Here is a 19,465-nt window from a genome sequence, read left to right on the forward strand (position 1 = left end):
AAATCATCCCATGAGTGACTACTGTCAGTTTAAGTGGATGGCAGCATAATAAATTGTGGCATTCAGCATTAGGCCAACCCCAGTAAGCCATAGCAAGGCATGAGCTAGACCTGCACTTGAATCTGAGTGCTTTTGCCATGCTCAAGAATATTTGCCCATTCTTCTTTGCTGAAAACCCCAGGAGAACAAAGGATCTTTCGAGGGCAATGTTTTAAACCTAAATGTGATGCAGCTTGCATAAAAGCTGAAGGAGGATATAAAATGCTCAAAGAGAGAGACTGGTGCTAGCACTCTTGTTAGTTCTAGGATATACTGTTTCCTTCCCATTCATTAATAATTTCCTGTGAAACCTGTGTCTGAATAAGCCCTCTTGTGCACTGAATATCAACAGCCCTGAAGCCAACACCCTCCCAAAGTTATACCGGCTTGAAACAGTTCAGTGTTTGGTATCCTACACCCACAGAGGTGGTGTGAAAAGCAGAGCAATGTGGGTTGGCTTTTAAACGTCAGGACTACTCTTCCAGAAGCAGCAGTCTGGGGCCACCTGCCTCACTCACCTGATCTCACTGGCCCACTGGAGTCCCAGGACTATGCTTGTCATCCCCAGTGCCAGCTGACAACAGGTAGGCTGGTTGTAAGCAACAGCCTCAGTTAACACACCCTCCACTCCTGGGGGCTGTCCCATCTGTGTAAAGTTCACTTGAATTGATGCCTTTAGCTGAGAATTGCACTTCTCACCAGCTTTGTTCAAGCATGGTCCTTGAACAAGCCACCAGGTCCAAACAGAAAGGCTGTCTGAAACTCGGCCCATATTCAACTGAGCGTCTACACTCCTGGCCTACCAGAAATGGTGCATTCAACGGGGTCAAGCCAAGGAAAACCAGCCCTCCTCCTGTGTGGCTCTCCACTGACACTGGCACTGCCACTCACTCCTGCAAAGACTGCATGAGAACCATGATGAGTGGTGCAAATGGGCTGTGTCTGGAAGATTATGAAGTTTACTTGGTGCAGCACAAACCAGGAGACCTGAGCCTTGTCCACCCATTCCCACCTGCATGTAGTTTCCCTGCAGAGCAGCAACCGTACGGATGCCAGGAAGAAGGGCCTTAAAGATTCCTGATATTTGGCTGTTGAGTGAGCCAAGAGCAGCTGGTAATCAGCGACACCACTGAGCTGGGGTAGTAGACAGAAATCCAGATGGAGGAAAGCCCATTGCTCACAGCAATTCACAAATGAAAAACAAGCTGTTTTCTCAAAATTTATTTATTCTGAAAGTGTACAACCAGAATATAAAAATATTCTTTGGTGAAAGCAAAACAGAAAAGGGTAGGAAATGAATATCAAGTGAGAAACATTTGCATGTTCCAGGGGAAGAAGCCTCCAGAGACAGAGCTTGGAGACTCCTCAAGCTTGGAAGTTAAGGTCATATTTCTATTTTACAGGAACTTTCTATAGCAGATCCATAGTTATCTAATTGTGACTCATAACTTGGTGGAATAGGTTTCGAGTTTTTTCTCTGAGAACCCAATTACTTCAAGTGCAACACATCAGTAAATGAAACCAGTGTGCAGCTTTATTTATTATTAGGTATTTGTTTTTCCTTATGACAACTGCATTATAGCTGCCACAAATATGCAAACCAGCTGAATTAAACCAGCATGCTTTCCTGAACATTTCCAATCTAAGCTTTGGTACTTTGCATGTTCTCCAATACCTGGATTTTTCTGACTAATTAACTCTTCCATTTGCTGGAAAATATTGAATGCAATTAGTACTTCAATGTGCAGTCTCAATGTATGCTGCATCTAGCAGCTGAGCACTGTAAGAGAGGCCACTGCTTGGCAGAAGAACTAGAAATCTGAAATATAAAAAGGCAGCCTATGAACACTCCCCCCAAGGCCTGCTGCAGAATTTAATTGGCAAGGTTAGCAATAAATGGGCTGCAGAGAGAACCACCAAGGTCATGGCCCCAGTGCAAATCACAAAGCAGTAACAAGTTATGACTGCCATGCTTAAAAATCAGAAATTACATTTGGTTCCTCACCTCACACTCCCCCATGCCAAGCTGCAGAGTACGTTCTGATCAAGTCTATTCATTTGCTCTTCTCAGTCCAGCTTTCCCTCTTCAAGGGGAGATACAAATCACTCCATCCAGCCCTTCTGCAACTTCATCCAGCCTCTGTCTGCTCTCTTCCTGCAGTTGCTTCAGCTCTCTTGCCAGGCTGGCCTCTCTTATCTGCAGTTCTCTGATCACCTCTGTAGCACTGACAGTTGAAACAGACTCCTTGGATACAGACCTACCAAAGACCATTTTGCTAGCAGGATGTTTGCTTCTGAACACTAGTCTGTGCGAACCATGCATTCTTTTTTTGGGAGGAGCACAAAGGTATGCAAGATCTAACAGTTTTAGTTCAACACTTTCCTGTATCTTTCTAGCAGTGGCAGAGAATCCCTCCTTTTCTAGCTCTTCCTCTCTTGTTTTCACCTGTAGAGAGAAGGAAAAAGGGGAAAAAACAGTATGGTAGATTTCAGTGAAAAAAATCCCCCTGCCAAGAAACAACACAAAATGTCATAACTGAACTAGCTTGTACCAAAGAGAAAAAAGCCCACTGTGAGTGTAAGCCTAAGTGCATGGCAGTGAAAACTGAATTAAGCTAACATGTGCTTTCTACCAGGCAACAGCCTCAGTGACCAAAAAGCTGCCTGTAGTCTTTTTTTTTTTTGCAGATTCACAGTCCACCAGCCCCTCCACTGATGACTGATACACAGGGGCTCTGCACGATTCCCTCTTACCCAGGAGTGGGTGGTTTGACTTCAGAGGAAAACACATGGCACAAAAAGGGAGACCCATCAGAGTGACTTCCATCACGGCTGTGCTTTAAGCCACCACGCTGTTAGATTAATTGCCTCACGACTAACAGTCTTATTCCAGTTTGCAAATGCTTTCTGTACTTGGCAATTCTAAAAAGCAGGGATGACAACTGTAAGTGAGAAGTTCCTTAATTCTTAATTCTCATTATGGGGTAACAAACAGGAGAAGGAAAATAATGGTGCAGAGACAAAGAAGTAGAGGCTAAGACCACAATGAGTATCAGACAGCACACTCTCACTTGAAGATGCGGCACAGTAAAACAAAGCTTTTCTCATGACAGAATCAGTCTGGACAATAAAAGCAATTGTATGTACTGGTATTTCTCCAAAGCATTTGATTTAATGTTCTCTAACAATTTGATTTGAAGAACTTGCAAGATGGTAATTGCCTTGCCAGTTTTACTAGTGGATTAAACAAACTCAGTGACTCTTCTCAAAATGCAGTTGTCAGGGGGGAAACATCCATAAGACGAGGTATCCTGCTAAGGCCTTCAGGGAAACAGCTCTTGGTCCAATGACATTTTCTGTTTCTGCTACAGCAACAAGCTGCCAAATCAGCTGAGCCAAAAAGCAGCAAAGTTTCAGAAAAGTGATGGTGCCTCTGCAACCTCCACAAATCACAGAGCTCTCCTGGAACTTGTGCACAGTTCTGGAGTTCATGATTGAAAAAAAACCACAGAGAAACAGATCAGGATTCAAAAGCAGGTCATGCAATGACTTGAAATGTAGAAAAGAAGCCTCACAGTATGAAATTTCAAGAGCTCAAATTATTCTGTTAACAGAGACAGATACATAATTTGGTTTAAGAGCGTAAAAGAAAGTGATAAAGAAGGTGGTGAGAGACCAGACCTTGCTGACAAAGCCATAAGAAGATCAAATGGATGAAAATTTGAGTTCGATATTCTGCTTCAGAATAAGACATTGTTTCCTACTGTGAGGATAATGGACCATGAAATGCTTCACTGCAGCTCCAGGGATGAATCCCTCGGCCAAAGCTCAGCTCAGGTCAAGCTCAGTGCTAATGACACCCCTTCCAGCCTTGAAACTGCTCTGCAATCCCTCCCTTCCCTGGCTGCAGGTGAAGCTGAACAACTCCTTAGGGTTTTAAATCTGCAGATCTGCATTAAGATATTGGTACTTCACATATTAGGGCTTTGACAAATTCCCTGTAAAGTCAGGGATTATTTTAGCATCTCTCTGAAGCGTCAGAGATTGGTCAGAGCTCAAAGCAGCACCAGCTGCAAGGACAAGAGTCCTAAAGCAGCAAAGCCCCCCCGCCTTTGCCACTGTCAAGCTACAATTGCTCAGCTTTCATATGTGGAGAAAAAAGGTGGGGCTTTCCCCATATATTAGTCAGGAGGGTTTCACTACTGAAACCAGCTCAGAAACTTATGACATGCAGAGGATCAGCCTATGTTCTTTCATGGTACGAAACACAGGAGGCACAAGGGCTGCAGTCCCAGTTGAATTTCCTCACTGACACCAACTTCACCACGGCTTCACTCATCCCACATCTCATCAGATTATCTTCTTGAGTTTTTCAGCCAAGTAATTAATCCTCTCCACAGTCTTCTGATGCGTTATTCTCCCTCCATGCCCTCACTCAAAAAAAGATTAAGCAAAATCAATAAAATCAGAAAAGGAGTAAATTTCTCTGAATTTTTCCTAACATGTTAAAGGCCTCATCAATGCCAAACCGCCCCTTAACAGAGACCACTGTTGATTAAGACTTTTGAATAGAGAGAGAAGCCTGTCTTTATCCTTGTCCAAAAAATAAGGGTCTCTCTTCACCATAATCCTCAAGGAATTCCAGGACATCTGTTGTTGTTGGCTAAAAGCCTATCCAAGGTCCAATTCTGCTACACCACTTTGAAAGAGACAAAACTGAAAAAAACAAATTCAATGTTATCTGGTCTCTCCACTGTCATGAATAAATGGAAAATTTTGTTTGCACAAAATGGATTTAACACAGGATGGGAAAAATTTCCCATTACTTACAAAGAATAAAATCACTCAGCAAACAGAGCCCACAAAATGTGATTTATTTTTCACATTAAAGTCAGACAGAATACTAGTAAGGCTATGTAAAAGTATTGTAATGGAACATAGGTTTTCATACTCTCCACCGTCCAAAACTGGAGAATTTTCTATTGTGCAAGACACATGATGGAAGAGCATGCTCCTCTCAGCATTAAGTACATGAAGTTCTAACTCAGTGCAGTATCAGGAATAGGAATTATTACACTGAAGCAGGAGCAGCTGTAAGGACAATGTCAACAGCCTTGTTAGGCAGCCAGGAAAGCAGAAGTAGCATATCAAATCCTGAAATCTGAGTATCAGAAGGGTAGTGCACATGTTATCTTCTGCAAAGAACAATATTTCCTGGGCCAACACTAGATAAATTTAATAAGGTAAATTTTTAAAGTAATAAATATGAAATAAGATAACAAGTTTAGCAAAGCACTATCTATTTTCTCTCAGCACAATCTGGAGCTGGAAAGCTAGCTTGAGTTCCTTTTTTGCACTCTTCTTCCTGGTAAGCTCTGCAACCATATGCATGTCGACAAATATCCTGTATGGTCTGTAGACTTCAACAGCTAAAAACCTCTGAGGATTACCTTCAAGTAATATTCTTTACTCTTCACATACTGAACACTTGTGATAATACTCAATAACCTCCTCTTGTACAGTTAATTGATGCTCTTTAACAGCTTGCTGTCTCCCATTAGTCAGCACACAATGATTATTCTACACTGCAACACAATCTCAACAGACCACTTTGTATTAAACAAACATATTGTAATAGATTAGGAGCCTCAGCATTTTGTGCCTGCCCATCTCTATCCCACTGCTATGCCTTTTAGTCTCAATCTACCAGCTGGAAGTTGAATTCCCAATTAGGTACGTAGTACTGTCTGACAAATGCTGCACATCATCTTTGCATAAATACAACAACATGATAATCATTGTTTCCACTTCTACAACACCAACCTCATCCCAAAGGGACCTGCTTCATTTTGAGAAAAGCCACACCAAACACAGAGGGAATCAACTGAAAGGGAACCAGCATCTTCAAACTGACACAGATCCCACTCTGCATCGAGTACTAATCTGGTGAGCTGTTCACAATAGCACAACAGAGCAGTCACTCACAGACGCTGTAACTGAGTCTATGGAAGTGTGGTGTCCCTCTGCACACTCCATGGTCAATGTAGAATCATAGAGTAGTTAGGGCTGGAAAGGACCTCAAGATCATGTGGTTCCACCCACCCTGCCATGGGCAAGGACATCTCACACTAAACCATGTCACCCAAGGCTCTGTCCAACCTGGCCTTGAACACTGCCAGGGATAGAGCATTCACAACTTCCTTGGGCAACCCATTCCAGTGCCTCACCACGTTATCAGTAAAGAACTTCATCCTTATATCCAATCTAAACTTCCCTGTTTAAGTTTTAACCCATTACCCCTTGTCCTGTCACTACAGTCCCTAGTGAAGAGTCCATCCCCGGCATCCCTGTAGGCCCCCTTCAGATACTGGAAGGCTGCTATGAGGTCTCCACACAGCCTTCTCTTCTCCAGGCTGAACAGCTCCAACTTTCTCAGCCTGTCTTCATATGGGAGGTGCTCCAGTCCTCTGATCATCCTCGTGGCCCTCCTATGGACTTGTTCCAACAGTTCCATGTCCATTTCATGTTGAGGACGCCAGAACTGCACACAATACTCCAAGGGAGGTCTCACGAGAGCAGAGTAGAGGGGCAGGATCACCTCCTTTGACCTCCTGGTCACGCTCCTTTTGATGCAGCCCAGAATACGGTTGGCTTTCTGGGCTGCAAGCACACACCGAAACCTGCTCATGTTCATTTTCTCATTGAGTAACACCCCCAAGTCCTTCTCCACAGGGCTGCTCTGAATCTCTTCTCTGCCCAACCTGTAGCTGTGCCTGGGATTGCTCCGACCCAGGTGTAGGACCTTGCACTTGGCATGGTTAAACTTCATAAGGCTGGCATACCCTACCAGGCTTCCAATTCCCAAGACCATGATAAGCTATCAGGAACCTCCCATGACATACAACTGTCCTCACCAGCCCTACAACAGCTGCAGATGGACAGATGCCACAAGTGAACACCAAGGCAAGTACTCCAGCTTGGTTCCTTCTAGCTCGTCACCTCATCATGTCACTGACAGCCGTCTCGGACACGATACTAGCCAAACTGCCCGAAGTGCTGCTAGATTATTTCCTTTAGAATAACTTCAGTCTTCCAAAAGACCACTGTAGGTTTTCAAAAGGTATTAAAAACTAAAGAGAAAGCTATAATAATTTTCATGTTCTAAGGAGAAGCCAGTGCATGAGTGTAGGTGCAGATACAAGTATTGCATCTTAGATTATGGAATGAAAAGGGACGGAAATGACAGACAGCCTGCACTGCCCTTCCCAAACCTGGTACAGTGCAAAGGGTTGTGATGTGCACAGACACTCCTGACAGATTCACATATGGGAATATGCAAAGAATAAGCACTAGAATGAAATGGATCTCTTTAACATCAGCTGGAGAGTGGGCAGAGACAGGTGGCCTCTAGTTCCTGGCATCCTGGAATTAAGCCAGGCAGGACATCCATCAGGTGTGGAAAGGATTTCCATCTCCCCAGGGACAGCGTCATGACTGATGCTGCATTTCCAAAAAAGTTAAGGCTGAGGAAAATGGCCAAGCCAAAACAGAAAAGGGTGAGCCCACTCCAGAGCTCGAAAGGGGCAGTGAGGTGAGGCATATCCACAAAACAGGCTGAGCAGGCAGCTTGGCTCAGTCCACACCATGGTGAATTAACTGATGCACTGATGCGCAGGAGAGACTTCAAGCCTGCAAACACCTACACACATGGTTCATTTTCCCAGCGCTTCCTCATTCCCACCTTCTCTGAAATTTCTTCTAACCTGAGATACTACTGGCTGTCCTTTTCATCCAGACAGCTATCTCAGCTATTTTCAGTCCCGGGAATCTTCTGGCTATGAATAAATTTTACAGCAACGAGTTCAGCAGGCAAATCATGGAAAAGGTGTCACACATTTTAAATAAGCTGCCATCCAGTTTCTTCACATGTTCCACTGTTTTGAGGCCAGAACAGTAATACCCCAATTCACCTCCTCTGGACGTATGCAAATTCATCCTGTGCACAGTCCCAGGCTTTCAGCTGCTCATCTTGTAGAGGTCTATTTCTATAAACTGCTTAGCTGACCTACACATTTAGCTCATTTATCTCTCCTCAAAGAGGAGACCTTCCAGCCCTCCACAATTATTGCTATGGTTTCCTCAGCTCTCTCACATTTGCTTGCAACCTTGCTGGTAATGAGCTTCCCAAGCACTTTGTGTCATTCTGCACGGCTCAGACATCCCTGAAAGCCTTATCTGTCTCAGAGTGTTAACAGCTTACTAATGAAAAGTACAGTAAAAATAAGGCACAAAATGGTTCTTTTTTGGTTAAGAGGCAAGTTGAATGTGAACTTACTTGGAGAGATTTTTACCAACATGCAAGACAGCCCAAAGAGATGCTAAGAAATCTAGATCTCTTTTTAAAGATGATGTTATTTAAGTAAAGTAATGACCTAATAAAAGTGACAATCTTCCAAATGCTGAAATCAACATTTCAGCTTTTAGAACTTCACATGACAACCTAAAAGCCCCAGAAACCAAATCAATGTTCTGCCTTTCGGTTATGTACTTGAAGGAAGCCACTAGCTAAAGTTTAATATGCAACAGCAATGAAAGATCCAAACACCTATTTTGAGCAATAGAGCAGGGGGAGGCATAGGAGCATTTCTATTTTATGACTGTGTTGTTGCCAACTTCGAGGAAGAAGCAGCAAACCAAATTGTTGGTGCTCCTTTCAAAGTGGATGATAAAGACCAGAATCATGTCATTATTTTTAAATCACAATCTCTTCAAATTATTCTAGCTTTACAGAAATGGCTGTAATAAGAGTATTGTTCAGAAAAACAAATTGCACAAGCCTAGAAATAGCATTTTCTGCCTCCAGTCCTATCTGCTCACTCCTCCTCTCTTGTATTTCTTTTATGAATAGCGAGAAGACCCCATATGCATACAGCATGAAATACAAATTATTCTTGCCATTGTGTACAGATACTACACAGAAAAATCTCAGATCTTGTCTTTTTAGGTTGGGGAGTGAAAGGAAATTAGGAAATATAAATGGATGCAATATCCAAGCCACCAAGTCATACTGCCTTTTCTATCAGGGCATAATCACTCAACACCTTTCATAAACTCATCTAGCTCCTCTGGAAACACCAAAGAGCATTTGACTTGTGAAAAGTTTTATTCCTAAAGGAAGCTAATTTCCAAGCTTTATTTTAAGGCTGTCACATCTAAGATGGCCCCCTGTATCTGGGCAGTTGAAGAGTGAAGTGGGGGAATGTGACATGCCTGGAAATACATGATTAATGTATTACATTAATGTAATGTAATGGGCCAGATTGCAAAAATAGAAGAGACCTGCCAGGCCAGCCAGTGCCCTCACCTGCCTGGCTCCCAATAGCTCCTGAGCACATCACAGTAGCCCAAGCACAGGCACTGAGAGACATTCTCCAGGTTAGAGCTTCTCAGAGCTTTCAGTCTCCATGTATACTGAGCAGGCTCATTCAACAGACAAGCATCAATTATAGATAAAGATCTATAAGTTAAAAATGAAAGTAGGATAAGCACAGACATATTGGCATGCTCAGAAACTGCAATGAAGAAATCCTGACAGCTGAGTGCTGGAAACCGGGCATGGGAAATTAAGGCTAGTTTAGGAGTTTTCAGTCTCCAGGCTGGAATCCAGATCTGTGCAGGGGCTGAACCTTGCTAACACTTGTCATTAATCAGTCCAAGCCTGAGTAACACTTTATAGATGATCATTGTTCACACCTTTTACTGTCTTGCAGTTTGTATCTAGTTGTTTATTCCACTACTACCCAGCAAGAAAAACCTTGCAGAACTGCAATCCCAGCTGAAAGTCTATCTGGGATACAGAAAACAGGATAGAGAAGGATTTGCAGACTACTTGTAAGAAAGCCCTCCTTGTCAGCACTGTAAAAACAGCACCAAGTACAAAAGGAAAAAGAGCAAAAGGAAGTAATAAGCAAAAGTATATCAATAACACACAAGGGTGAAGAGCAGAGTCCTCTATAAGCACAGCAGAAAGATCTGTAAGCATTAAATAAAAGTGGAATACAAGAAAAATAGTCACAGGAATCCTGCAATGCCAACCTGCAACCTCTCTGTGCTCCTATACAAGAATTTCCTGGCTATACAATACACATTTTGCACACCTTACTGCATGCAGAGCAGTGCTGAAAAACATGCACTATGGTCTGTCTGTGAAAGAAGATGCTCAAGCAAAATTCATCTTAAAGATCATTAGAGATAGCACAAACTGAACAAGCCAACCCCATGGCTCTCCATGTTTGTCACTGTTTTCTGTACAGAACAGTTATTTATAACTCAAGTGTTTTGTGTGCTTGTGCATCCTCAAAGGCATTAAATAAAGCCTTTTTCACACATATATAGAGGGCTTTACACTTCTTTAACAATAAACAAATAATAACTTGGCTACACGGACAGTTTCTTTTGTTTGTCCCCCTCCCTTTTTTTTTAACAATCATGTTTAAGTGTATGACAAATTCTTCCTTAGTTATAAGACAGTGACCCATTCAGCTTCAGACACAGAGAGAAAGGCACCACTGCAAGGGATGCTGTGAATATGTAAGTGATGGAATATCAAATCCTGCAGCTCCCACTTGAGGGAAAAATTATGGAGAGGGGGAGACAGGACCCTGCAGAGCCTATAAAGAAGTTCAAACATTTGCTGAACAGTGAATTCCAAGAAAATCAGCCCCCCCAATCCTCAGAAAAACATCTAAATGGATTTTGCTGCTTATATAAAAAACCAAAACCATGAGTTTAAGCAAAAGCAGGATCTGCATTCAGCTGTTCTGGACACACTACAACACTGAGTAAGCAGGTGTTTTAGGACCAAAAAAAACTCACCTTACTCTAATTTCAAATTCATGTTTTATAGTAACTTGCCAAATGTAATTTCAAACCTCTAAGAAAGTTACAGAGTTATTCTGCAGCTCTATAAAACTTGTCTTATTGAATCAAGCTTCTTTGCTGTAAGCTTTCAAGGTTTTTAATTTTCTGCTGCAATTTCTGCACACTGAAGAGTAACCAGTTAAAAATGCTGGAAATCATAATTTTCTATTTTAATAGCTGAACGCTTCCCACACTGTCCTGCCCAAATGAGGTTTCTTTCTTTTCGTGAGATCCTTGATGTTCTTCTGAAATAGCCCATTTAATACCAGTTCTCATGCATTTATGGATTTAAAGCCATAATAAACTGTTTGATAAGTCTAACCTACTGCAAAGCACAGGCTACAGTATCTCACCTAGTAATTTTTGCAATGTTCTACTACATTTTGTTAAGCTACAGGGTCTATTCTAGAAACATGTACTTCTGGGGTTTTTTTAACACAGGCTCCAGCAGATTGAGAAACTACCCTATCACTGTGTTATCTCAGCAGTAAAATACATCTATGGTTAAAAATACGTCCCTTTTCAGTGAGTTCTGCCTTAGCCACTGTGTCTTTCATCTGAAGTCTTATATCCTCAAAACTCCACTTCTGTCTAAGAACTTGAAGAACATGATCCAGCTGTAACTTTGCCTTGGTTAAATTACACTATTCTCACCTGTCAAAAAGACAGACAAAATCATTCCTTTATTATGCCTCCTTTAATCCTTTCCAACCTTTCAACCATTTTCCAGTTGTGATGGTGGTTTAAGTGGGGCCAACACATCTCATTAAGCTCCAAATTGTGACCTATACCTTATCCTCCATTTAATTACCAGAAGCAGATAGCAACACTTAGTTGCCAATAACGTAACAAACTCTCCGTGACCCACTACCTTCTCTTGCATAAGGCCATGAAATGGAAAGGTTTGCACGCATCCAAAACCTGATGCTGTAGGCAAGTCAAATTGGTTTGAGGTACACACATAGGTATTTCTTACTAAACCAAAAGCCCAGCAACACTATGAAACTCACATAATTTCTTTTGGCTTAACAGTAACTATAAACAGCTAAAGCAGAATGTCACCATAATACAGAATCACGCAGTAGTTAGGGTTGGAAAGGACCTTATGATCATCTAGTTCCAACCCCCCTGCCATGGGCAGGGACACCTCACACTAAACCATATCACCCAAGGCTTCATCCAACCTGGCCTTGAACACTGCCAGGGATGGAGCATTCACAGCTTCCCTGGGCAACCCATTCCAGTGCCTCACCACCTTACCAGTGAAGAGCTTCCTCCTTATATCCACTCTAAACCTCCCCTGTTTAAGTTTTAACCCGTTACCCCTTGTCCTGTCACTACAGTCCCTAGTGAAGAGTCCATCCCCGGCATCCCTGTAGGCCCCCTTCAGATACTGGAAGGCTGCTATGAGGTCTCCTCGCAGCCTTCTCTTCTCCAGGCTGAACAGCCCCAACTTTCTCAGCCTGTCTTCATATGGGAGGTGCTCCAGTCCCCTGATCATCCTCGTGGCCTCCTCTGGATTTGTTCCAACAGTTCCATGCCCATTTCATGTTGAGGACGCCAGAACTGCACACAATACTCCAAGTGAGGTCTCACGAGAGCAGAGTAGAGGGGCAGGATCACCTCCTTTGACCTGCTGGTCACACTCTTTTTGATGCAGCCCAGGATACGGTTGGCTTTCTGGGCTGTAAGCGCACACTGCAGCCGGCTCATGTTCATTTTCTCATTGAGTAACACCCCCAAGTCCTTCTCCACAGGGCTGCTCTGAATCTCTTCTCTGCCCAACCTGAAGCTGTGCCTGGGATTGCTCCAACCCAGGTGTGGGACCTTGCACTTGGCATGGTTAAACTTCATGAGGTTGACATCAGCCCACTTCACAAGTGTGTCAAAGTCCCTCTGGATGGCATTCCTTCCCTCCAGCGTAAGAACCGAACCACACAGCTTGGTGTCACTGGCAACCTTGCTGAGAGCACACTCAATCCCACTGTCCATGTCACCATTTCAATATAATTACTAATTCCTAACTTGTTATTAGTTCAGCAAGAGGAAAAATTTTAGGCCTTAGGAACTGGTGGCAAATAAATGAAAAGGGTGATCCCAAAGTAGTATTAACGGGTGCACTATTTGTACTATAAACTATGAAGACATTTTAGAAGAGCTGTAAAGCTGAGCTATAGCAACTGACAGAAGATGTAATTATACAAGCAGCTGCATTCCAATTTTTGCCAGGATTTGCAATTTCCTGCAATTAGAGAGGAATATATGAATCTCCATCTTATGCATGCTAAAGCAAAATATTCATACTGAAATGCTAGCTCCCCAGCATACCTATTGTCTTCCCAAAACAGATTGACAGGGAAGCCACAGAGAGGCAATGAACCTATTTCATACAGGAATAGAAGGCCATCTTTTAACAGGGGGAGGAGTCCTCTGAGAAGAAACTAAAAATATAGTTGTAATACCAGGAACGCACATAGCTGTATTCAATGAGAACAGCTACCATGGACTGGCATGGCACTGCTGCTCTGTGCTTCCTTTTATTGTATACACTGAAAACTGCAAAGCCCTTCATAAGCCTTCAGAACAACATCCACACTCTTCTCCAATGGAATACTCTTAGATGGTGAGGACGCATAGTAATGGAAAGTTAGAAGTTAATTAAAGCATTTGAATGAAAGAATTTTATGAAGAGGAGTAACCTGAACTTGCCTGAATGGTTTTTGTTGAAGATTTTTGTTGGGTTTGTTTAGTTTGTTCTGTGGGGTTTTTGCTTTGTGGCATTTTTTGGTTGGTTGGGTTGGGTTTGGGTGTTTTTAAGATATAATCAAATGGGTCTATATTTAGACTTAGGTATCTAAATACCACATTGATATGAGTCAGAAGTCAGTTTAGCTTAAGATAAAGGAAAATGATACAGGATTAAGAAAACAGGAAAATAACAACATCAATATTTTTCAGGGTCTTTACCAGAAAACTATAATATATAGCTCCAAATATCAATACAAAACACAAGCCCAAACAACTGATAAAAACATTGCCTGTTTGCTGAGCTTACAAATTTCTGTCCCACAGGCAAAGCAAAGGGGAAATTAATCCTCTTAGGCCTAAAATCAACTGAACTGTGTGACTGCTGTGAGCAGACTTGCTTTCAGTAAGGGCTTCACCCAGCCCTCCTGCAACAGAGATGCACTGCATCCTACACAATCACAGAATGGTTTGGGTTGGAAGAGACTTTAAAGATCATTTAGTTCCAGCCCCTTGCATGGGGAGGGACACCTTCCACTAGATCAGGTTGCTTAAAGCCCCAGCCCGGCCTTCAACACTTCCAGGGATGTGGCAGACACAACTTCTTGAGGCAACCTGTTCCATGCCTCACCACCCTCAAAGTAAACAATTTCTTCCAAATATCTACTCTAAGTATTACCCTCTGTAAGCTTAAAGCCATTTCCCCTTGTCTTGTGCCTACATATCCTTGTAAAAAGTCCCTTTCCAAATTTCTTGTAGGCTCCCTTTAGGTACTTGAAGCTGCCCTAAGGTGTCCCAGGGCCTCTTCTTCTCCAGGCTGAAGAGACACAACTCTCTCAGCCTGTTATCATAGGAGACGTGCTCCAGCTCTTGGAGCATCTTCATGGCTGTCATAGTTTAAGCCCAGCCAGTAACTCAGTATCATGCTGCCACTTGTGCACTTCTCAGCCTTACCCCTTCCCGGGTGAGATAGGGAGGAGAATCAAGAGAATGTAAACCCCATAGATTAGATAAGAACAGTTTAATAACTAAAATACAGTAAAATACAGTGATAATATTAATAGGGAATTGCAGAAATTAAAAAAAAAACCCAAACTATAAATAAAAGCTTAGAAAATACAAGTGATGAACATACAACTGCTCACCACCTGATGCTCAGCCTGATCTGAGCAGCAATCGGTCCCTTCTGGGTAACCCTCCCGCAGTTTCTATACTGAGTACAATGTGCTGTGGTATGGAATATCCCTCTGGCTACTTTGGGTCAGGTGTCCTGTTTCTGCTTCCTCCTGGCTTCTTGCGCCCCTCCTCACTGGCAGAGCATGAGAGACCAAAAAGTCCTTGATCAGGATAAGCGCTACTGAGCAACAACTAAAACACAGGCATGTTATCAGCATTGTTCTCAGACTAAAGCCAAAATGCATCACTGCACCAGCTCCTAGGAAGAGAAATATCTCAGTTACAGCTGAAACCAGGACAGTGGCCCTCACTTGTAGAGTGATACCCTCAAAGAGATACACAAAGAGGCTGTTGCTTCAAGGTCAGCCTTTGGATTGAGCTGCTAAAGGACAGATCTGAGGCAAACAGCCCAGAACAAAGGCAGTAATGCTGAAAGCCTCATGAGACAAAACCCTCTCACACAAAGCTATGAAGAAGTTTCCTGTTGTATGGATATTTTCTGAACTCTGTTCCTGAGATTTTTGGCGTGAGTAATTTGCTTGTGCAGTGGTTAACTTTGAGGCGAACAACTGAACACAAAGAATGCAATGTGTTTATTCTATTGACGCAACTCTTGAGTGAACCAGCCAGCAACAAATCTTAAAATAATAAACAGTCTTCAAAGAAATCAGTAATTTCTACATCAGCTCTGCTCAGCTAAAGAGGATGCCAGCATGAAAAGCGCAGACATGAACCATTAGCAAGAGCATATAACAAGATGGCCAGAATCACCATGCTCTGAAGCCAGAAGTTCAACTAAACCTCTTCAGCTGCTTTCTGAGATGATACACAAGCCCATCACCTGGTACAATCCTGCTGCTCTCAGGAAGGTGACAGCTCCAGGCAGCAGAATCACATAATCACAGAATCCCAAGGGTTGGAAGGGACCTCGAAAGATCATCTAGTCCAACCCCCCTGCAAGAGCAGGGTAACCTAGAGTACATCACACAGGAACTTGTCCAGGCGGGCCTTGAGTATCTCCAACGTAGGAGACTCCACAACCCCCCTGGGCAACCTGTTCCAGTGCTCTGTCACTCTTACAGTAAAGAAGTTCTTCCTGATGTTAACGTGGAATCTCCTATGCTCCAGTTTACACCCATTGCCCCTTGTCCTACCACTGGATATCACTGAAAAAATAGCTCCATCATCCTGACACCCACCCTTTACATATTTGTAAACACTGATGAGGTCACCCCTCAGTCTCCTCTTCTCCAAGCTAAAGAGACTCAGCTCCCTCAGCCTTTCCTCATAACGGAGGTGTTCCACTCCCTTCATCATCTTTGTGGCTCTGCACTGGACTCTTTCAAGCAATTCCCTGTCCTTCTTGAACTGAGGGGCCCAGAACTGGACACAATATTCCAGATGCAGCCTCACCAAGGCAGAGTAGAGGGGGAGGAGAACCTCTCTTGCCCTGCTAACCACATCCTTTCTAATGCACCCTGGGATGCCATTTGCCTTCTTGGCCACAAGGGCACATTGCTGGCTCATGGTCATCCTCCTATCCACCAGGATCCCCAGGTCCCTTTCCCCTTCACTCCTTTCCAGCAGGTCAACCCCCAACCTGTACTGGTACATGGGGTTGTTCTTCCCCAGATGCAAGACTCTACACTTGCCCTTGTTGAATTTCATCAAGTTTCTCCCTGCCCAACTCTCCAGCCTGTCCAGGTCTCGCTGAATGGCAGCACAGCCTTCTGGTGTGTCAGCCACTCCTCCCAGTTCAGTGTCATCAGCGAACTTGCTGAGGGTACACTCAGTTCCCTCATCCAGGTCGTTGATGAAAATATTAAACAGCACTGGTCCCAGCACCGACCCCTGAGGGACTCCACTAGTCACAGACCTCCAGCTAGATTCTGCCCCATTGACCACAACTCTCTGCCTTCTTCCTTTCAACCAGTTCTTGAGCAGCATCAAACTTGCAGATTCCTTACCATCAACTACAAGGAGACAAAGTTCAGGCTTGTGAAAGTCCTATATGCCACACAATTCTGAATGTGCACCACAGAGAATAAAAGATAAACACCTATTTCCTTCTCCAAGTTACAGATTCTCAGCATTTTACAGTAGTGAAAAAAAAATCCATTCTAACAGGCTGGCCTTTTATAATTAATTTCTTTTTAACTATAGTTTTATCTCTAAACTTTTCCAAATCCTTAAATTCAATTAGAAGACCACAAAAATTAACATAGTAATAGGCACACACTGAAAATACATGGTATGAAAACTGGAGTGTGTCAGTGTAACTAATTTAGACACTTGCAAAAAGGTTGCAGTGCTACTTTGAAAAAGACCCTGACAACTACAAATTACAAAGGAAGGCAACAGACAAGTATTGCTTCGTATAATAAATTGCTCACTTATTTTTCAATTTGTTCTTCCAAACTTTTATCTTGGGCAGCAGAGACAAACACTGATGATATATCATCTCAGACCTAAGTGGCTTTCAGAGGTTTGGAATGTGGAAGTAGCCACTTGAGAAACGCTGCTGCTTGTGACTTGTACTTTTCTCTATTATCCTGCTTTGGGAGAACAGGATGTGAAGAAAATTCAAGCAATGCAGTCCCTGCACAGACAGCCAAACAAAAACAATGTTTACACAAACCACTCCTAAAACACACAAGGAAGGCATTGCCACCTAATCATACAAACTTCAAAAAAGGGTCTTTCTTATGCAAAAATACATGGAAAAAAACAAACCAAACCAAAACAAAACCAACAACAACCATCAAAGAAACCCCACACAAAACCAAGCCACAACTTCTAGTGAGTTTCTTTACCCCCAGATTGGTTTGGTTTTCAGTTAGAAAACACTCCCTTATCCCTTCCAGGGGCTTTGCATGACCACTGCAGAGCCTCCACCAGCACCCAGTCCTGCAGCTATTCCCTCTGCTTTTGGGGGAGGCAGCAACAGTGCATCCAGAGCAGCAAAGGTCACTCCATCTATCCAGCCTATCCACAATGAGGTAAATGACGATTTGTCTACATAAAACATTTTCAAAGTTTCAGTGAAAAAGCAGACATTTCCTAAAGCCACTACTCCTAAAATGCATTCAGCAATCTGTCTTATCAGCTCATAGTTTTGGTGGTGAGCAGCAGCTGTAGGTGGATCTGAAACTGCCTGAATGGCTACCATGACTCTTGCAGCAAAGGCCAGGCCCCACAGCTAGCCAGCAAAGAGAAAATCAAATAGCTCTCAGTGTTTTGAGAGAGCTGCAAAGATGAAAAGTTTGAAATGGTGAGTTCTGAGCTCAGACGTGTACTAAGGCTTTATTTAGATGGATTTCTTGATGGGAAGAAGAGATGTGACAATATTAAGTTACAGATCTACTTTTCTGTCAGCTCTTCTACAAGCATAAGGGACAAAGACACAGAAATTAGTTGAATACTTTGTTCTTTTAAGATCAAGTACCCTTGATTTCAGGGCAGACAGAGAAAAAGGCCAAGGTTAAGCAAAAAAAAAAAAAAAGCTAAGCTTTGAATGCATGAATGCAAACAGTCCTCCTAAAAGCACCTCCATCAACTCACCTAAAAAGCAAACAGTACCGCAAAGTGCACAACCCTTGTTACTCTTGCTGGAGGAGGAAGAACCCATCCCAGCAGTCTGCCCAGATTTGTAAAGTAAGCCAGATACCTCCTGGAAGTTATTGATCCCAAAACCCACTCTGAAAGGTTCAGTAAAACACACTAATAGTGCTTCTGGTAGAGCTGCTCTAAAATCCAGCCACCAGCTATGGTGTTTAATACGGGCTCTGTCAGCCAGAATTAGCTATGTCCCCAAGATATTGTCCTTGTAGAGGACAACATTTGTTGCAGTGCAACCAATTGTAGGAGAGTCTCATATCCAGCAACCCTGTGCTCACATGTACCTCAAATCCCACTCACCAGCCTCCAAGCTTTTCATATTCAAAAGATAAAAGGTGGTGCTGAGACCTGTGATCTCACATACCTTATATCTCACATACCTTATATCATATCTCAGTCCATGTTTTACTGTGTGCTTTAACTATGTAAATACCTAAGCACTATACTTATTTCTTAAAAATGCACTAAAACATTTACAGTGTCTATGAAACACAGACTCTCATTGGCATAAGTTTTTTTACAGTTTATCATTAAACAAAGCTCATCTAAAATTTACTAGAGTGTAATTCTTCAGCTGCATTTACTACGTTTCATTGCCTTGGTCAGTATCCAAAATCCTGGCAAATAACACAAGTAAAATATTAACAGTGGTTATTGATTATACTTTACCTGATAATGTCACATGAGCAAACATTCTGCATTTCAGCAAATTAAGGCATATTTTGGGAAGCAAGAAAAAATTCACCCACGCTTACTTCAAACCCCAGATTCTGCACACTAAACAGGAGACGGTTCTCATGTTTTTAATGTTTCTCTCTTCCCTAAGGAGCTGGAGTCTTTTAGAATACATAAGCCCCATGAAAAATGTCAGGCTAGGTAATTTATTTCCAGTTACAGTTTTTGTGGTTTTGAAATCGGTTTGCTGATTTAGCTACTGGTACATTGTCTCTCTCTCTTGCACAGTTCA

At 42.7% G+C, this 19,465-nt stretch overlaps 1 protein-coding gene across 3 annotated transcripts in view; it reads right to left on the reverse strand.

Annotated features, from left to right (window-relative positions):
• Nucleotides 1-1,282: 1,282 nt before the first annotated feature.
• TEDC1 (tubulin epsilon and delta complex 1) overlaps nt 1,283-19,465 on the reverse strand; it is an 82,824-nt gene continuing 64,641 nt past the window's right edge. For all 3 annotated transcript variants that reach the window (XM_034064414.1, XM_034064415.1, XM_034064413.1), the window contains one exon: nt 1,283-2,485. In XM_034064414.1, coding sequence (XP_033920305.1) covers nt 2,126-2,485 — 360 coding nt within the window. In that variant the 3' untranslated portion in view covers nt 1,283-2,125. The remainder of the gene's footprint in view (nt 2,486-19,465) is intronic.

Source organism: Melopsittacus undulatus, chromosome 6 (assembly GCF_012275295.1).
Source record: "Melopsittacus undulatus isolate bMelUnd1 chromosome 6, bMelUnd1.mat.Z, whole genome shotgun sequence".
In the NCBI taxonomy this organism is placed as follows: domain Eukaryota; kingdom Metazoa; phylum Chordata; class Aves; order Psittaciformes; family Psittaculidae; genus Melopsittacus; species Melopsittacus undulatus.